The 16,114-nt window shown below is 57.5% G+C and overlaps 3 protein-coding genes across 7 annotated transcripts; 2 read left to right on the top strand and 1 right to left on the bottom strand.

Annotated features, from left to right (window-relative positions):
• Nucleotides 1-1,246: 1,246 nt before the first annotated feature.
• Nucleotides 1,247-6,867, bottom strand: TRADD (TNFRSF1A associated via death domain). 2 transcript variants are annotated; one of them, XM_039221417.1, is made up of 5 exons: nucleotides 6,802-6,867; nucleotides 3,671-3,829; nucleotides 2,503-2,780; nucleotides 2,223-2,418; nucleotides 1,247-2,074 (listed from the first exon to the last, which is right to left on the bottom strand). In XM_039221417.1, the coding sequence occupies exons 2-5, from the start codon at nucleotides 3,819-3,821 to the stop codon at nucleotides 1,764-1,766; spliced, it is 936 nt and encodes a 311-aa protein (XP_039077348.1). In that variant the 5' UTR covers nucleotides 3,822-3,829; nucleotides 6,802-6,867; the 3' UTR covers nucleotides 1,247-1,763. The 2 variants fall into 2 exon arrangements, with proteins under 2 accessions (XP_039077348.1, XP_039077356.1); XM_039221425.1 differs by lacking the exon at nucleotides 6,802-6,867 and having other exon boundaries at nucleotides 1,248-2,074; nucleotides 2,503-3,225; nucleotides 3,671-3,724.
• Nucleotides 6,868-6,968: 101 nt separating this feature from the next.
• On the top strand, nucleotides 6,969-10,898 carry FBXL8 (F-box and leucine rich repeat protein 8). Of its 2 annotated transcripts, none has more exons than XM_039221657.1 (3): nucleotides 6,969-7,020; nucleotides 8,650-8,846; nucleotides 9,417-10,898. In XM_039221657.1, the coding sequence occupies exons 2-3, from the start codon at nucleotides 8,695-8,697 to the stop codon at nucleotides 10,387-10,389; spliced, it is 1,125 nt and encodes a 374-aa protein (XP_039077588.1). In that variant the 5' UTR covers nucleotides 6,969-7,020; nucleotides 8,650-8,694; the 3' UTR covers nucleotides 10,390-10,898. The 2 variants fall into 2 exon arrangements, with proteins under 2 accessions (XP_039077588.1, XP_039077597.1); XM_039221666.1 differs by having other exon boundaries at nucleotides 9,465-10,898.
• A 370-nt stretch (nucleotides 10,899-11,268) lies between these two features.
• Nucleotides 11,269-16,105, top strand: HSF4 (heat shock transcription factor 4). Of its 3 annotated transcripts, none has more exons than XM_039223124.1 (13): nucleotides 11,269-11,415; nucleotides 12,082-12,190; nucleotides 12,280-12,407; nucleotides 12,508-12,632; nucleotides 12,900-12,975; nucleotides 13,110-13,174; nucleotides 13,699-13,801; nucleotides 14,027-14,180; nucleotides 14,406-14,529; nucleotides 15,072-15,177; nucleotides 15,267-15,332; nucleotides 15,453-15,522; nucleotides 15,800-16,105. In XM_039223124.1, exons 1-13 carry the CDS (start codon nucleotides 11,293-11,295, stop codon nucleotides 15,949-15,951), a joined length of 1,401 nt encoding a protein of 466 aa, XP_039079055.1. In that variant the 5' UTR covers nucleotides 11,269-11,292; the 3' UTR covers nucleotides 15,952-16,105. The 3 variants fall into 3 exon arrangements, with proteins under 3 accessions (XP_039079055.1, XP_039079038.1, XP_039079048.1); XM_039223107.1 differs by having other exon boundaries at nucleotides 14,053-14,180; nucleotides 14,302-14,529; nucleotides 15,414-15,522; XM_039223117.1 differs by having other exon boundaries at nucleotides 14,053-14,180; nucleotides 14,302-14,529.
• The last annotated feature ends 9 nt before the right edge of the window (nucleotides 16,106-16,114 follow it).

Consider the following 16,114-nt stretch of genomic DNA (forward strand, 5'->3'; position numbering starts at 1 on the left):
CGGAGTGAGGCAGGGGCTTGGCTGGTAGGAGCCCCGGACAGACGGGTCCCAAATCCCTGAGGCCCGGCATCTTGGGCATCTACTTGGCCACTATCCCAGGCTATCCTTGGAAGATCCTCTCCTCAGCTCACCAGCAGCCCTGGTTCGACCAGGCAGGACCTATAAATTGTAAATGGCCCCCCGGGCCCGTGGCTGCCTCCTTCCTCCTGATTCTACTATGCCCCCCGCCCCCACCTGCCAACACACATACACACCTAAGACAGGTCAATCAATTCTCACAACTCTGGTAGCAGCTCTCATTGCCCATGCCCAGGTGGGGACACTGCCCTTCAGGAAATTAAGTGACTTGCCCAGCATCATATAAGCAGAAAGTAAGAGCTTTGCCCCAGGTCTTCTGGAATTCAGTCTGGAACTCTTTCCTCTGCCCTCCCTTGCCCTCTCTCTCCATCCATTCACTAGGATACAGGACAGGAAGCCTACCCCATCTGCTTTGACTTCACAGTGAGCATTTCAGTCTGTTTCCCCAGAGGCACCTCTTGGGCCCCCTGGTCCCTAGTGCCCCAAATCAGCATAGCCTGCTGCAGGCAGAAATAACCAAGCCTGGGTCACTGCAGGCCAGGCCGGACTGGCAGGAATGGTTCAGCTTGGGGGGTTCCTGAAGTAAGCCAATGAGCAAAGGGTTTGATCTGGGACCCAGGTGGGCAGAGAGTTGTTCTGGAGATTGAAGGCCCCCATCTCAACAGACCACCCCACCCTCCATCCAGGTGACAAAAGCTGAAACCGAAGTCCTTTACTCTCACTCATCCAGTGTCATTAGGCCTGTTACCTTTCATCTTAAGTTGCTCCTAGTGTTCATCTCTTCCCTCCATCTCTTCTGCCGCTGCCCTAGCCTGCACCTTCTCTCTCCTCCCCTCCCCTCTCTCCCTCCGCCTCCCTCCCCTTCTCCCTCCTCACCAGCCTCCTATCCTTAACTCCCCAAACCCTCTAAATGCTTCTCCCTGGCCTCAGATAAAATCCAAACTGTGTAAAGTGGCTCACCAGTCCCCAAGCTATCTGCCTCACACACTCACCAACTAGTCTCTCTACAAGCCCACCCACCCCTAGATGCAGCCATTCCAAACTTCCTGTTCTAACATTCTCTGTTCTATCATTCCCCAAGACCTCACCCTAGGCTGGCGATGCCCAGAATGTTGCCATTCTCTCAAATCCCCACCCTCTCATCTATTCACACTCATATATCTCTCCCCAGAAGCCTAACCCCTATTTTTCACATCAAAAAACAGGTAATGTTTTATTACTGTTGCTTAATATTTGCAGTCCGACACTGAATATGAACTGGGGGACAGGCAGTTTCATGTATCTTGTTCACCACAGTATTTGCAGCACCCAGGATGATGAGGAGGACACAGCAAGTGCTTAATGAGCAATTACTTGTTCAATAGTGAAGAGGTAAGGGCTGGCCAGAAGCCCTTCATTTGGGGGTAGGCAGACTGCTGCAGCAGGTCACCCTTGCACTCTGTCTGTGTCATAGTATTTGGAGCCAAATCCCCAAGGGCACCCCAGTAGGCATGGTGGGTGCTTGCCCAACTCTTGGAGAAGGCAGTCAGCACTGCCCAGCAGCTCCAACAGCTCAGCTAAGTGGTCTCAGAGTCCCATGGATGGACAGAGCTCAGCAGTAGCAGCAAAAGGGACTCTAGAGTCATCTAAGTGCTCCAAACCCTGGCTGAATAACTGGCGCATCGCCCCTTTCTCTGGTACTTAGCCTAGGCCAGGCCGCCATCGGGATTCGCCAGGCCCAGCAAGTCCTCTGCCAGGCTGGTGAGCTCGTTCTCCTCTAGTGCCTCTACCAGACGCTGCAGCGTGGCGCGGCGGCCCTCGGCCTGCACGAAGCGCCGCAGCAGCTGGAAGGCCTGCTCGTACAGCCCGTCGCGCTCGTACTCATAGGCCAGTGAGTCGAGCGCCGGATCCCGCAGCGCACGACAGCCTCGCTGCAAGGAACGCCCCACTTTGCGCCACTTGAGGCCTACTGAGCGCGCGAACTTCTGTTGGTCCTGCAGGTTCAGCGGCCGGTTCACTGCGAGGGGAATGGGAAGCAGAATGAGCTCGGGGAGGCCAGGAGTGGTACCCTCCATTCCCACCCGGTGACTACCCGGCCCAGACCTTGCTCCTCCCCAAAACATCTTCCCAGTGACCCTGCTTTCGCCTCTCTGCGCGCGCCTCACCTATGGGCTGACCCTGGAACAGAAAAGTCTGGCCAGATGGAGGCGGGAGCGGCTTTTCCTCTGAGAGAGAAGTGTCCAGGGACTGCAAGGGCGCCGGAGCGACCTCCACGTCGCTACCCTGGCCCCCCGAGCCGCATGTCAGATTCCGGAGGGCATCCTCCAACTCCGAGAGTTCCTCGTCCCGGAGCCGGTCAGGCTAGGGAGAGGAGTGGGGGTCGTCGGTGAATGTCTTAGACGCGGATCCCCGCTCCACCCCAACCTGGCCCCGGCCCAGCCGCACCTTTTGGGAGAAGATGCAACTCAAACAGCGCTCCTCATCCGTCAGCAAGGTGTCCAGCCGTTCCACGCCGGCGCGCAGCTCCAGTTGCAATGGCACCGAATGCTGGGCGAGTGCCGCTGCCAAGCACTTTTGCAGCGCGGCGCGCAGCGCCCCCTCGCGGTAAGCGCGCAGGAAGCAGCTGCAGGGCTGGCGGCCGCAAAAACGCACCTGCACAATCAGCTGCGGATCACTGCGGTAGATCTTGAGCATCTGCAGCACTTCCGGGCTCCCAACACTCTCTGCAGAGGCGGACAGTCAGGTGACAAGTGGTCCCCATGCGGGGCCGTTCTCCAAGCGGCTGTAGTGGGGTGAAGCCCGCGCAGAATCCCTCCCTGTTTCTATCTCCCAGCTGGGAAACAAAACTGGAATGCACACAGCAACAACCCAAACTGAAAACCAGAACCTATCACAGGGAGCACCGTAAGACAGAATGGGTGCCACCCCAGCCCCACCCTTGAAGCCTCAAATGAGGGTGGGCAAAGGGGACATTGGGAGAGGCTTTGCAGCACAGAGAGGGGTGTGTGCCCAGGGCTCACACTGGGTGTGCAGCCTTCTGGGTGGGCAGCCGGCGGGGCAGCGGAGGAGGGAGATGTCTCAGGTCTTCAGGCTCCAACAACTGTGGCTCCCACTGCCCAGAAAGGAGGCGGATCCCCCAACCGGCTTCAGCTTCCTGTGGCCTCTGCCCTGAGATGGGAAAGGGGGGCCCAAAAGGTAGGTACTAGGGAGAGATCTTGGGCAAGGAGTGCTGCAGTGAAAGAGGAAAAGAAGAGAGACAGGCGCGATTACTAGAAAGCAGAGAGCTGGCTCGTCTGGGGAGTAAACAGCATCAAGCAGGTGGGGGGACGTTAGTGCTCATACAGGAAGATCATATACAGATACGGGGACACATGTCTACACCCAAGGGCACACATGCATAAACAGAGAAGACAGACTTATGAAACCAGGCACCCCTCTCCCCTCCTCCCCTCTCCATCATGTCTTTTCCTTAACACAGTGGTTAAGCATGGATCTACAGAGTTAAGGGAGTGGGGCCTCAGCCCCTGGCCCTGCCCACAAAGGCCCAAGCCCAACCCCTTCCTCTTCAAGTACCTGCACACCGTCCCCCCCACCCACCCCCACCGCCACGCACCTGCCAATGCAGTCCGCAGAGCCTTGTACACCGCCACCTTCTGCTGGGGGTGAGCGTAGGCATCAGACAGGACCACCTTGTCCAGCGAGGACTCCAAAAACAGGTATGCGCTGCCCACCCACTCCTCGAGCCCCTTTAGCCCAGTCGCCATCTTGCCTCCTGGAGAGACAGATAGACATCCAGATCACCCCCAACCCAGCCCTGGAGGTAAGTATCCAGTCCTTCATGGCCTAGCTGTCCCCACCCAGCTAGCACACTTGCGAGGGGAAGTTCATCATCTCACAGGCAGCTCTTGTGCTTCCGGCTCTGCACAGCCCAGCCCAGCTCAGCCCAGACTTGGAGTGAGGAACTGTCCATTCATTACCTTCTCAGAGAAAGCCCAGGGTCACAGTGGCAGAAAAAGAGAGGTACTATACTGCAGTGGAGGCAGAGTTCTGATCCCCCACTCCCATCAGGCCAGGATGTCCCTCTTATCAAAGGTGACAGGAGACATACTTATCCTGGGCAGTGCCCATGCCCCACAGCCAACTGAATCCATGTCCTGGTTAATGCCTTCAGCTTAAACTTGAGCCCCGACCCTTTGGGACCACAGCCCCCATTAGGTTTTCTCACCTGCATTCCTACCATACCCCCTGGCTTCACTTCGAAGGATACCTGTAGTCTTCACCTGACCAGATTCCCTCCCCCAACCCTCACTGACCTTTGGGGCCTTCCCTCTTCTATCCATGTGCCTGTTGGGGGCACTGACCCCACTCCCTAGCTCCAGGTGTGCACCATGAGGAATAGACCTGGCCAATCTTCTTATTCCACTCCCCTTTCTGAAACAATTAGTTCAGAGTTGGGTATAGGATTCAGGTTGGACCAATCAGAATCAACCTGCAACCTTGGCTGGACCAATAAGAAAGAGACACTAGTTTCCCTTCACATGGGCTGAGCTGGAAGGACTCCTTTGCCACTTCCTGGAAAGAGCCTGGCTGAGAATAAAACTGAGACAGAAGGAGACAGAGCCAATAGATGAAGAGATGCATGCCTAACCATACTATGCCCCTGGTTCTAGCTGCACCCTGAATTGCTCAGTTATGTGAGCTAAATCATTCCTTTTTGTTCTAAAGTCCTTGGAGCTGGGCTCTTGTCTTATGCAACTCAAATTGTTCTATTACAGATTCCCTCCTTATCCAGAGGGAGCCAGGGCCCCTTGGTGCTAGCATCTCCTCCATCTATCTTCTGACAAAATCCTAGCCCTAGACCAGAAGGGTAAAATCCCCAGCTAGGAAATCACTTCACTGACCCTCCTCAACTCAACTACCTCCCAGTTACTGCATTATGAGGCAGCACGGTGCAGCATGATTCTTCCTCCCCACCTCCCTCCCCAACATCCTACCCTTTTCCTAGAAACATTTCAAGGCTCCACCTTCTGCCCCACCAGTCACACCTCTTTATTTCTGATCTGTATTTACATACAGTGGACTAGGAGGGGATGCTGAGCCCCAGTTGTAAGAACCCTGGATGTCTTTGCTCTAGACATAACAGAAGAGATGGTGCCCGCTGGCATCCATTTACATGAGGGACAGGAAACCTCAGTGGTGGTGAGGGGTGGCGCAGAGGGCCCCTTGGACTTCGTTGGTTAGGGAGTAGGAATCCTGAGCTCAAAACAGAGATTGCATTTCAGATCTGCCCCCAGACCCTAACCTGAGCGCCAAAGCTGGGACGGTAAGTAGCCAGGCAGGGGCCCTCCAGCATCACCCAGACCTGGTGATGGTCCATCCCACCCTCCGTCTGAGCACAGAGGTCATACCTTTTGAGACTCCCTCCCCCATAACCTTTTGGTAGAAAACATATTAATACTTGTGTATTTATCCAAAGCAATAGTCTGGAAATTAACAGGAAACTAGCTAGCGATGTTTATCTTTGCAAGGGGTGGGGAAGGTGATGGGGGGGGAATTTTTATTTTCATTGTATTTATCAAGGTTCTACTTTATGTAAAATAGACATATTTCCTTTGTATTAAAAAGCAATATAAATTTGAAGCAAAAAAAAAAAAACGGGGTAAGACTCTATAAATGACAAGTGGGACCAAGAGCAGTACAAGACAAGTGAAAAAGCGAGGAGCCCAGGGGGAGTGACCCAGAAGGCAAGAAAGTGTGGGAACCTGCCCTTAAACGTTTCCATGTCTTCTTAGCTCCCTGACTTGAGGGTGCTGACCCCATGAATGTGGAAGTTGGTGGTGGCGGCGGGGGATGGGGGGGCGGCCGAGGGCCGGGTCAGAGTCTGCCCATCAGAACTGTCAGGGCGGGCCCTGGAAACTTGGAGGAAGGGGGGATGCTCTATTACACTCACTAGTGGACAAATGAGATAAGTCAAACAGCTATGGCTGGAGGTCTGGAGGGTCAGATTAATAGCATCGGGAAGAGGACGGAGACCCTTGGCTCGAGTTGTGCGCTGAGGAAGTCCTTCCTGCCTCTACAGAAGCCCCTCCTTGGGAAGCCCCGCGCCTCACCCAACCGGAGTCCGCCTCTCTGAGGGCGGGCCGGACTGAGTCTTGAGAAGTCTTCAGTGAGCTGAGACTGTTAGGGACACGCGGGTACCAACTAAAGAAGACAGACCCCTACCACCAGGGGCCAGCCAGGCGCAGCGCCCCGTTAATACAGCCTAACTGTTCCGGGGCAGCTCCACCTCCGGCTGGGTGGGCAGCAACGGCCTGCGGGCAGGGCCTCTCAAGAACTGCATCCATCCTGGCGCGTCCCCCTACTCAGCTGCCCCTCTCCCGAGCCCTCGAGGGAAGCTCCCCAGCCTCCAGTTGTGCCCACCCTCATGCTTGGGTCGCATGTGCAACTGGCTGGGGCGGGAACAGGTCTCTTCTCACAGGCAAAATCAGAAGGAGCCCCGCCCTCCCACCAGTAGGAACCTGACCACCCACCCACCCCTAAAGACCCTAGGTGGGACGGGGAACCTGCTAGTGCCAACGTCCCTACGCTCTCTCTTGCCTCCCAAGGAAACACCCCAATAGGCCACCGCCACCAGCTGGCCCAGGCAGCCGCGGGTGACAACCGCGCTGCGCCCACGCTCCTGAGCCGGAATCCGCCTCTGCTCCCGCAGGCACCGGGGGAAGCCCACCCACCCTCTGCACTAACCTGGCAGCCTGGGTCCAGCCCGGATTCCCACGCCCGCCCTGCTCCAGTGGACTAGGCTGCTTCCGGGTGTGCGCGCAACGCAGGGGCGGTGCCCCGGTCCGAGCGGCCCCGTCAGCCCCGGCGTCCCGCCCCTCGTGCTCCCTGTGACTCCTTCCCTCCCACTGTGCTCTGGCGTCAGTCCCCAGCCTCTGGGCAAAGCCCACTTGGTCCGTTGAGCAGGTAAGACATTGGTGCCCAGGGTTAGACGGCGGGAAGAACTGCCCACGGCAAGAGACTTTGGGCACTTGGAGCTCTTACGAGCCCAGGGGACCCCAGGGTGAGAGCTGTCTCACTTTTTCAGGCAGGAAACAGATCAACAAAGGGGCACCCCCTGGGTACCGTAATTTTCTAGTGCCTTCTAGAGGGTTGAGCTCGATGATCTCTGACCTCTCCTACTCCTGGCACTCAGAACGGGGTGCTGATGGATGGGTCCAAGTTCAAGCCTAGCCGAGGGTATCTGAAGCCCTAAGGATACATGAGGCGCATATTGCAGCAGGCACGGTTAACCTGGAGAATATGGGAAAATAGAAAACTGGAAAGTGGTGTGAAACGTATAGGAAAACCTTCAAGCACCCTAAAATAAAACTGGCAACTTCGAGGAGGACATACACTTTCCAACAAAAAGCCACGCTCCGGGATGGATCTGCGGATTCTGAACCTAAATCGCCCAGCCTGAGCCTGTACTGCTCTGGGATCAGGATCGAAACTTGAACCCAGGGTCGCTCAGGTCTCAAAGCTCGAAGCTATTCTCCGCCCCTCCGGCCTTTCTCTGGAAGTACCCGGGACTTCTCGCCAGTGAAGTAGAGGAAAGCAAGGAGCCTTAGCTCCCAGAGCAGATTCAGCAGTGCCCCACCCGCGCCCCCGCTTCCTGATTGGCTGGTGGTCCCTGCCAATTAAAAGTATTCTCCAATGTTTTCGCTCTATTAACCCTGTCGTAACCCTCTAGTGACTGGCAAGGCTAGGACGTGGTTTCTCAACTTGGGACAGGTCGAGTCAACTGGCACTTCTTAAAAATCAGATTCCTGGGCCCTACTCCTTCCGGAGAGCCTGATTTAGTATGTGGGCGGTAGAATATGTATTGTGAGCAAGTGTGTGGGTGATCCTAATGCTCCCCTCCATCCGAGAAGCCCACATTTAGAGCGCCCTTGAGGCGAGGTTTGGGCCCGGTCTTTCTCTGACACTTCAGAGTCCAGGGAAGGAAACAGTAACAGTTCTGGAAGATGTCTGGGAGATTAGTCTGGGTGGTCCGGGTGGCTCTGAGTGTGTGTATGGGAAGGCAGTCAGGGGCCAGAGGAGCTCTCTGAGCTGGGGAGGTGGTGCGTAGGGAGGGGAGGACGGTTTGTCCCGAGTTACCGCTGGTGCAGCCGCCCTCCACCTTCCCCAGGGTAAACCTTAGTAACGAGGTGAAAGATCCCATAGCCTTTTCCAAATCCAGATATTCAGCTTTATCAACTTTGCACATAGGTCGTAGCTGTATTTCTTCTAGTATAGCAGAAAATGCATATTTGTTCAACAAGTGAGAATGTAGTGTGAAAGAATCTTTAGGCATCCTGGGCCAACCTCATGGGTCTGAGACCTTTGCAGTCAGAGGTACAAGGCCTCATGCTTAGTTTGATAATTTGGTCAAATGCTCTGCCATCACGGTCTTGAGATTATTCATATTTTCAGCGAAGAGTCCCATATTTTCATTTTGCACTGGGCTCCACAAACTATGTAACAATTCCTGGGGCACAAGCATTTCTACACGTAGGTTCTGGTGGTCCCAACATTTTGGCTTTCTTGAGCCCAGAGATGCCCCTCTCTCTCCAGGCAAAAGCTGCTGGAAGGAACAGAGTTCCCACCCCGCACAAGGTCATGGCAGAGCCTGGAGAGCAACTGCCAGAGGAGGTGCTGGCGCTCATCTTTCGCCACCTGCCCCTGCGGGACCGTGCCACCGCCGCCAGGGTCTGCAGAGCCTGGGCTGCTGCTGCTACCTGCAGCGTCGTGTGGCACCACACGATCATCAGGTGAGCGGGGCCCCTCCCTCTCCCGCCTCTTCCTGCCTTCTCCCTTTCTTCATGGAGTTTGGGTTAGGGATATCCGTATTAAAAAGCACAATCATTGCTAACATTTATTGACTGCCTACTATGTAGCAACCGGTGTTCTAAGTGCCTTTTGTATATCCCCATGAAAACCTTATGTGGTAGATAAGTAGTAGTATTATGTCTATTGAGGCAGAGAGATTTAATCACTTCCTACAGGTCATTCAACTAAAGAATAGCAGAGGCAGAATGGGAACCTGACAGTTCAGAGGCCACGCCATGCCTCCTTAGAGACCTCTGAGAAAGCTCAGTTCCCAAAATGTCACTGGCTCTCCCTGCCATGGTTTCACCTAGTGACAGATGCATCTTAAGTCTTATAAAGAGATAGGGTAGGAGGTCCCTCTAGTATCAGCTACATTGCAGCAACCAGGCATGATCAGGACTGGGAGGTATATGTGTAGGGGGCAGCGTGGGGTCAGTAGCTGGACCCCAGGCTGAGGGATAGGCAGAGTCCTCTCGAAGCCAATGCCTCTTCTCCACCGTTCTAACCGCAAGTTGCGACTGTGAGCGAGAAGGTACGCTGCTACCATATCTGTCCGCCAGCCTGGACCACGTTCACAACCTACGGCTGGAATTTGAGCCGTCCAGGGAGCCGAGCCGCAGGGCGGCCACGGAGTTGCTGACTGCACTGGCGGGTCGTACCCCGGGGCTTCGAAGCCTGCTCCTGGAGTGCCGCGGAGAAAAGCCCCTCTTCGACTCAGGCCGCGACATCCTGGACGCCGTGCACGCCATCTGCCGGGCCTCCTGCGCGCTGAGTCACCTCGACCTTCGGCGCTTGCCTTTCACACTGGACGATGCACTGGTGCTGCAGGTGGCACGTGGCTGCCCCGAGCTCCGAAGCCTTTTCCTGGACAACTGTACCCTGGTGGGCAGCGTGAGGCCAGACTCAGTGATAGAGCTACTAAAGGCCTGCCCGCGCCTTCGCGCCCTTGGCCTGCACCTAGCCAGCCTGTCAGGCACCGCCCTCCAGGTGTTAGCGGCGCGGGACCGCGCGCCTTTCGCGCTTCTGGCCCTACGGTGCGCGTGCCCGGAGGACGCACGCGCGCCCGCCTTGCCCGAGGAAGCCTGGGCTGCAGTGCGCCGCCGCCACCCAGGACTGGTCGTGGAGCTGGAGCTGGAGCCAGCGCTGCCTGACGAGAGCGTGACGCGCGTCCTGCAGCCTGCTGTGCCGGTGGCTGCGCTGCGTCTCAGTCTCTCTGGGGACACCGTAGGCCCGGTGCGCTTTGCAGCGCGCCACTACGCCTCAACCTTGCGCGCGTTCGAGGTGCGCGCCGCTGCCTCAGCAGAGCTGAACGCCGCGCTGGAGTTGCTGGCTGCGCGCTGTCCGGGCCTGCGCGAAGTACACTGCTTCTGCGTGGTACGACCCTCCGTGCTGCACGCCTTCCGCGCGCACTGTCCGCGCCTGCGCAGCTACACGCTCAAACTAACGCGGGAGCCACATCCCTGGCTGCCCACGCCTGTGGCGTGATGGTGTAACCGCCTGCTCACCAGATGTGTGTGGCCACTGAGATGCTGGATGCATCTGCCCAGGTGCACCTACTACTAGCCCGCTCCTTCAAGACTGTTGCCTCGGGACCAGCCCCTGCGTCCTGAGTCCACTGGGTGTATCTTGGTGGGATCATCCTCCTTCAACCCCACTACTCTATGGAAGCTCCGCTGGCTCCGCGGCCCTGGCATGGGTGGGAGAGCGGGGAGGTGGGGAGAGAGGACACAGGCTCAGGAGGCGCCTTAGGGGTGAGTGTGAAATAAACAAATCCTGCAGCAACACTGTGTCCTATGCAAGGCGGGGCCGGCTCTGAACGGGGGGAACACGGAACCCGCAGAGGCCAGAGGACTACCAGGGTAGACGTAGGAGAGATCAGTTGTACTGATACCGCCGCGGCTGCTGAGGTCAGGGGCGTGGCATTCCGCATCCCTGGAAAGACAATGTCCCAGAGTTCTTCGGGAGGGTACCAGCTTCTCCTCTCCGCACCTGCTCCGCCCCCACCCCCCACCCCCGCCCCTTCACTCCTATCTGCCTTCTCTATCCAGGCCATGGCCATCACCTTCTAGGACTTTTCCAGTCCCCACCAGGACGCGCATGGGCGATTTCTCCCTAAGAACAAAGGGTGGGGCTCAAACCCAGGTCTCCCGCCCCACCTCACCCCTCCACTCACCCCTCCACTCACATCGGATCCCAGCCTTCCCTCTGTGTCCGCTGTTGCTGCGGCCGCGGTCTGAGCCCCGCCCCGTGGGTTCGCACGTGGCCCCCGCCTGACCCAGCGCCCAGAGGCGGAGTAGGGCGGGGCGGGCGGCAAACGCAGCACTTTCCGCGGCTTTGACAAGCCCACGGCGCCCGGGCCCGAGCGCTTAGCCGGGCTGAGACTGCGCCATGCAGGAAGCGCCAGCAGCGCTGCCCACGGAGCCGGGCCCCAGTCCCGTGCCTGCCTTCCTCGGCAAGCTGTGGGCGCTGGTGGGTGACCCGGGGACCGACCACCTGATCCGCTGGAGCCCGGTGAGGGCTGGGGCCCCTTGATTTCCCCAGTGGTCCCCGGGATCCTTCTACGTCAGTGAACATCCACGCCCACCCAACCCCCTCCTGGGATAGGGCTGTGGGTCCCCCGAGTCAGCTGTTCAGGGTAGTTTACCCTGGAGGGGGTGTGCGAGATGGAGGTGAGGCGATTTCTTACGGACCGAGGAAAGAGTAGGTAGGAGTCTTCTGGAGACCTAGAGCCTGAGGGATCTTCAAGGTCAGTTAGTTCCCACTCCACCCTAACAGATCGGAAAACAGAGACCAGGAGAGGGAGGGATGGGCTGGGTCTGGTTCTAGCTCCAAGTGACATCTTGGGTCTGGGACCCATCCAGGGCTGGAACCTAAGTCTGGCCTTTGCTCCTCCTTTCCGAGAATCCAGTAGAGATTCTGGGTTGGGCTAGGGTAAGAATTCACTGTGGTGGCCCCACGCTAGGCCTCATAGCCGGTGCAGGCCTAGCCTCGTCCCATGTCTCCAGGAGTGGCCGGCTGAGTCCCCAGCGCGAGTGCGAGTGTGTGTGCGTGTGTGTGTGTGTGTGTGTGTGTGCGCGCGCGCGCGCCAGAGCGCGGACCTGGCCGTGGGCGGGCACGCCTCACTGTGCCGTCCGGTCTCCGCCCGCACGGTGGGTGGGCGGGCGGCGTTCTTGGCAGAGCGGGACCAGTTTCCTCGTAAGCGACCAGAGCCGCTTCGCCAAGGAAGTGCTACCCCAATACTTCAAGCACAGCAACATGGCGAGCTTCGTGCGGCAACTCAACATGTGTGAGTCCTTAGGGCGAGACGGGAAGTGGGTGTGAGTGACTTGGTGCGTGGAGATCGGGCAATTTACTCCCCCACGCCCCACTCCCTAGACGGTTTTCGTAAGGTGGTGAGCATCGAGCAGGGCGGTCTGCTGAGGCCAGAGCGCGACCACGTCGAATTCCAGCATCCGAGCTTTGTACGTGGCCGAGAGCAACTACTGGAACGCGTGCGGCGCAAGGTGGGTACGGCCTGCAGAAACCAGCAACCCCGGGTGGAGGTGTCGAGACGGCTGGCCGTGTTCTAGATGACTCTGACCCGATGGTACTTCCCACCCGCAGGTGCCTGCGCTGCGCAGCGACGACGGTCGCTGGCGCCCCGAGGACTTGGGCCGGCTGCTGGGCGAGGTGCAGGCTTTGCGGGGAGTGCAGGAGAGCACCGAGGCGCGGCTGCGGGAGCTCAGGCAGTGCGGGGGGAGGGGGAGTAGGAGGGGGGGAAGGGGTGAAGGGGAGTCTGGACGAGAGAATACTGGCTGCCAGGCTGTTCTGGACAGCTCCTTCCTCTCTTGTCTTGGTGCCTCCATCCAGACAAATGGGCTGAGCTGTGGAACTCTATTCTCTATGGATGGGCGATCGTCTGAGTGGTCGTGGGTTCGGGCCTGTCATTCTGTGGGGGGTGGTGACTGGGCAGACTCTCAGATGCCTCAGCACCCCTCCCCCGCGCCTTCCCGCAGGCAGAACGAGATCTTATGGAGAGAGGTGGTGACTTTGCGGCAGAGCCACGGTCAGCAACACCGAGTCATTGGCAAGGTGTTCTCCCCCTACCCCTCTTCTCTCCACTCCTGAACACACCCACCTCCTCTGCCCAAGTGGCAAATCCACTGGAAGTGCCTTGGGTTGGGGCAAGGTTGGAAGTCTGAATTAATCCTTTGCTTCCTCTTTAGCTGATCCAGTGCCTCTTTGGGCCACTTCAGACAGGGTCCAGCAACGCAGGAGCTAAGAGAAAGCTGTGAGTGAGAAATTCAGGGATGCCGCCCCCACCCCACACATACTTCCAGGAGCCTTCCTGTCAGAGACCCCATGCAGACACTCCTTCTCCAGAAGCCCCTTCACTGGGAATCCTCATTCTTCTTCCTTGCACTACCGCTTTTTCTTCAACCCGTGGCAATCTCCCCAAGGCCCCCCCTCCAGAACTTTCCCCCTGTCTCCCCAACTCTACCACCAAGTACCCCCATTTCCAGATCCCTGTGTTCCAGAACCTTATCCCCCAATTCCCCCACCCTCAGCACCCCCTTCCATCTTACTCTAAAACATCCCAACAACAGAGGGTCTGGGGCTGAAACCATGTTCCCTCCCTCCCCTCTCCACCCCCAAAGGGCCCCCATCTCTGGGTGGAGCCCCTTCTGCCTCTAGCATGTGACTGATGCCCTGGCAACAGGCCTGAGCTCTGCTGACTTGGCTGCTGGGGCCTGAGGGAGGGAGGTGCAGGCTGAGAGGCATGGGGGAATGAACCTGCCCCACCCCCCTGCACAGGTCTCTGATGCTGGATGAGGGGAGCTCATGCCCAACCCCAGCCAAGTTCAGTGCCTGCCCCCTACCTGGTGCCCTCCTTCAGGATCCCTACTTTATCCAGTCGGTAAGTTTGTGTTCCTCCTCCCTTCCCTAGGGCATAGCTGGGATTATGGAGAGCCTCTTCTTTTCCTCAATTCTCCCATTCCCAAAAAGGAAGAGAAGGTGGAGTTCAGCTTCTCCCTAAACCACTGCAGACCCAGGTTCCCCATAATGGACTGAGCCTCCCCCCTCAAACCTTACACCTTAGAACCTGGTTGGGTTCTGGCTTTCCCTGTGGCTTGAGGTGAAGGACTGGGCCTACTTGTCTTCTTACAGCCCCTCCCAGAGACCACCTTGGGCCTCACTAGCTCTCACAGGGCCAGGGGCCCTATCATTTCTGACATCCATGAAGACTCTCCATCCCCTGATGGGACCAGGCTTTCTCCTTCCAGTGGTGGCAGGAGGTAAGACAGACAGGGCTGCCCACTGGGGAGCATGTGGGAGATGGCCTAGCAGCCCAGATGGCTGTGGGGGGATGGAGGGAAGTCAGTGCAAGGGTCTGGTTGAAGCTTTTCTCTGGTGCAGGGAGAAGGGCCTGGCACTGCTCAAAGAAGAGCCGGCCAGTCCAGGGGGGGAAGGCGAGGCCGGGCTGGCCCTGGCCCCAAACGAGTGTGACTTCTGCGTGACAGCCCCCCCACCGCTGCCTGTGGCTGTGGTGCAGGCCATCCTGGAAGGGAAAGGGAGCTTCAGCCCTGAGGGGCCCAGGAATGCCCAACAGCCTGAACCAAGGGGCCCCAGGGAGGTACCTGACAGGTGAGCAAAGAATCCATTCTTGACTGTGAGCCCGGTGAGCTACTTTTGCAGATAGACCACCCATTAGTTAGATAACTAACTTCTCAGCTTTGTCTGCTCATGGTGCCTGAAGGGGAGGTCAGGCACTATGATCTGACCTAACTTCCCAGAGTTGCTCTAAAGAGTACCACCATCACAGTCCCCTGAAAAGTAGAAATGGCAGTTCAGTCAGCATATCTGTGGTAGGGCTCAGTAACCTGTATTGTAAAGGAGTTCATTGGGGCGAATGGAAACATTGTAAAGTACACAGTAGTTTAAGAACCACTGGTGTTGACAATTGCAAAGAGAGGGGATATATCCCCAAGACCCTGGCTCCATAACCCAAACCTCAGGTCAAAAGTAGGAGGCAGAGGCACTCTTTAAGTACACTCTAGGTGGGGAGTCATCTCCGACCATTTTGTAGATGTCAGATTTTGATCCTGATGTATCCAGGATCCTTGGGAACCTAACAGGGTGGGGGTGGGGGCGAACACTGCAGGCCAACAGCAGTTCTCTGTGCACAGGGGAACTATGGGCCTAGACAGGGGGGTGCGGAGCCCTGAGAATCTGCTGCCTCCCATGCTGCTTCGGGGCCCCCCTGAAAGTGTGGAGCCTGCGGGGCCTCTGGATGTGAGTACACTTTCAGCAGGGCAGGGGCATGGGGCTTGTGGGGTCTATGTAGCCTGGGGAAGGCACCACTGACCTAGAGCTTCCCCCAGGTGCTAGGCCCCAGCCACCAAGGGCGAGAATGGACCTTGATGGACTTGGACATGGAGCTGTCCCTGGTAAGGTGAAGGTGGGGAGGCCAGGGGGTTAGAGTTGTTGAACCAAGCCCTCAGCCAGAGCTGGAGAGCTTCCCTTTTCAGTTCCCCTCCACAGCTGCTTCCTGGGGTTCTCCTATGCAGATGCAGCCGCTGGTTCCAGAGAGGAGTGAGAGTGAGCTGGCAGTCAAGGGCTTAAATTCTCCGGGGCCAGGTAACAGTTGTGGTGACTCAGGACCTGGGGGAGGTCCTAATTGGTCTGAGCTACCAGGATTGGGTAGGCTGGGCAGTTTGTGTTTTGGAGGGAAATCCCCAGAGTTCCAACTGCCCTCTGAGAGCCACCCACCCTCTCGCTGCTGGGTGAAAGCGGGGAGGTTAAGAATGGATGTTTCATCCTAACTGACCAGAGGGCAGGGCAGGCAAGGCTCTCCTTCCTGAAAGATAGAAGGAAGAGTTGTTTCTCCCTGCTGAGCACAGTCCAATCCTCCTAGGGAAGGACTCCACACTTGGGGCACCACTCCTTCTGGATGTCCAAGCAGCTTTGGGAAGCCCAGCTCTCGGCCTTCCTGGAGCTTTAACCATTTACAGCACCCCTGAGAGCCGAGGCTCCTACCTGGGCCCAGGGGCCAACCCCTCCCCCTGAGACCCGGTCTACTCTGAAGCCAGCCTAGCAGAGGGGCTGGCCTGAAGCAGCACGCCCTTCTTGGCTTCCTCCCGGCTTCCTGGTGCCCCTAGAAGAGGCTGAGCGAAGACCCTGTTACTCTGTTGTCCTTCTCCATTACTGAACCCTGCACATAAACTGCATT

The sequence above is a fragment of the Hyaena hyaena genome, unplaced genomic scaffold (assembly GCF_003009895.1).
Source record: "Hyaena hyaena isolate Hyena2069 unplaced genomic scaffold, ASM300989v1 scaffold_18, whole genome shotgun sequence".
Classification (NCBI taxonomy): domain Eukaryota; kingdom Metazoa; phylum Chordata; class Mammalia; order Carnivora; family Hyaenidae; genus Hyaena; species Hyaena hyaena.

Bases quoted from the DNA above. Each gene is read 5' to 3' on its own strand.
- TRADD (XM_039221417.1), bottom strand. From the start codon at position 3,821: ATGGCGACTGGGCTAAAGGGGCTCGAGGAGTGGGTGGGCAGCGCATAC. The intron at 2,419-2,502 runs GTGCGGCTGGGC...TCCTCTCCCTAG, and splicing joins GTTGCATCTTCTCCCAAAAG to CCTGACCGGCTCCGGGACGA. The intron at 2,075-2,222 runs GTGAGGCGCGCG...TTCCCCTCGCAG, and splicing joins GTTCCAGGGTCAGCCCATAG to TGAACCGGCCGCTGAACCTG.
- FBXL8 (XM_039221657.1), top strand. From the start codon at position 8,695: ATGGCAGAGCCTGGAGAGCAACTGCCAGAGGAGGTGCTGGCGCTCATC. The intron at 8,847-9,416 runs GTGAGCGGGGCC...TCTAACCGCAAG, and splicing joins TGGCACCACACGATCATCAG to TTGCGACTGTGAGCGAGAAG.
- HSF4 (XM_039223107.1), top strand. From the start codon at position 11,293: ATGCAGGAAGCGCCAGCAGCGCTGCCCACGGAGCCGGGCCCCAGTCCC. The intron at 12,191-12,279 runs GTGAGTCCTTAG...CCCACTCCCTAG, and splicing joins CGTGCGGCAACTCAACATGT to ACGGTTTTCGTAAGGTGGTG. The intron at 14,530-15,071 runs GTGAGCAAAGAA...CTCTGTGCACAG, and splicing joins CCCAGGGAGGTACCTGACAG to GGGAACTATGGGCCTAGACA.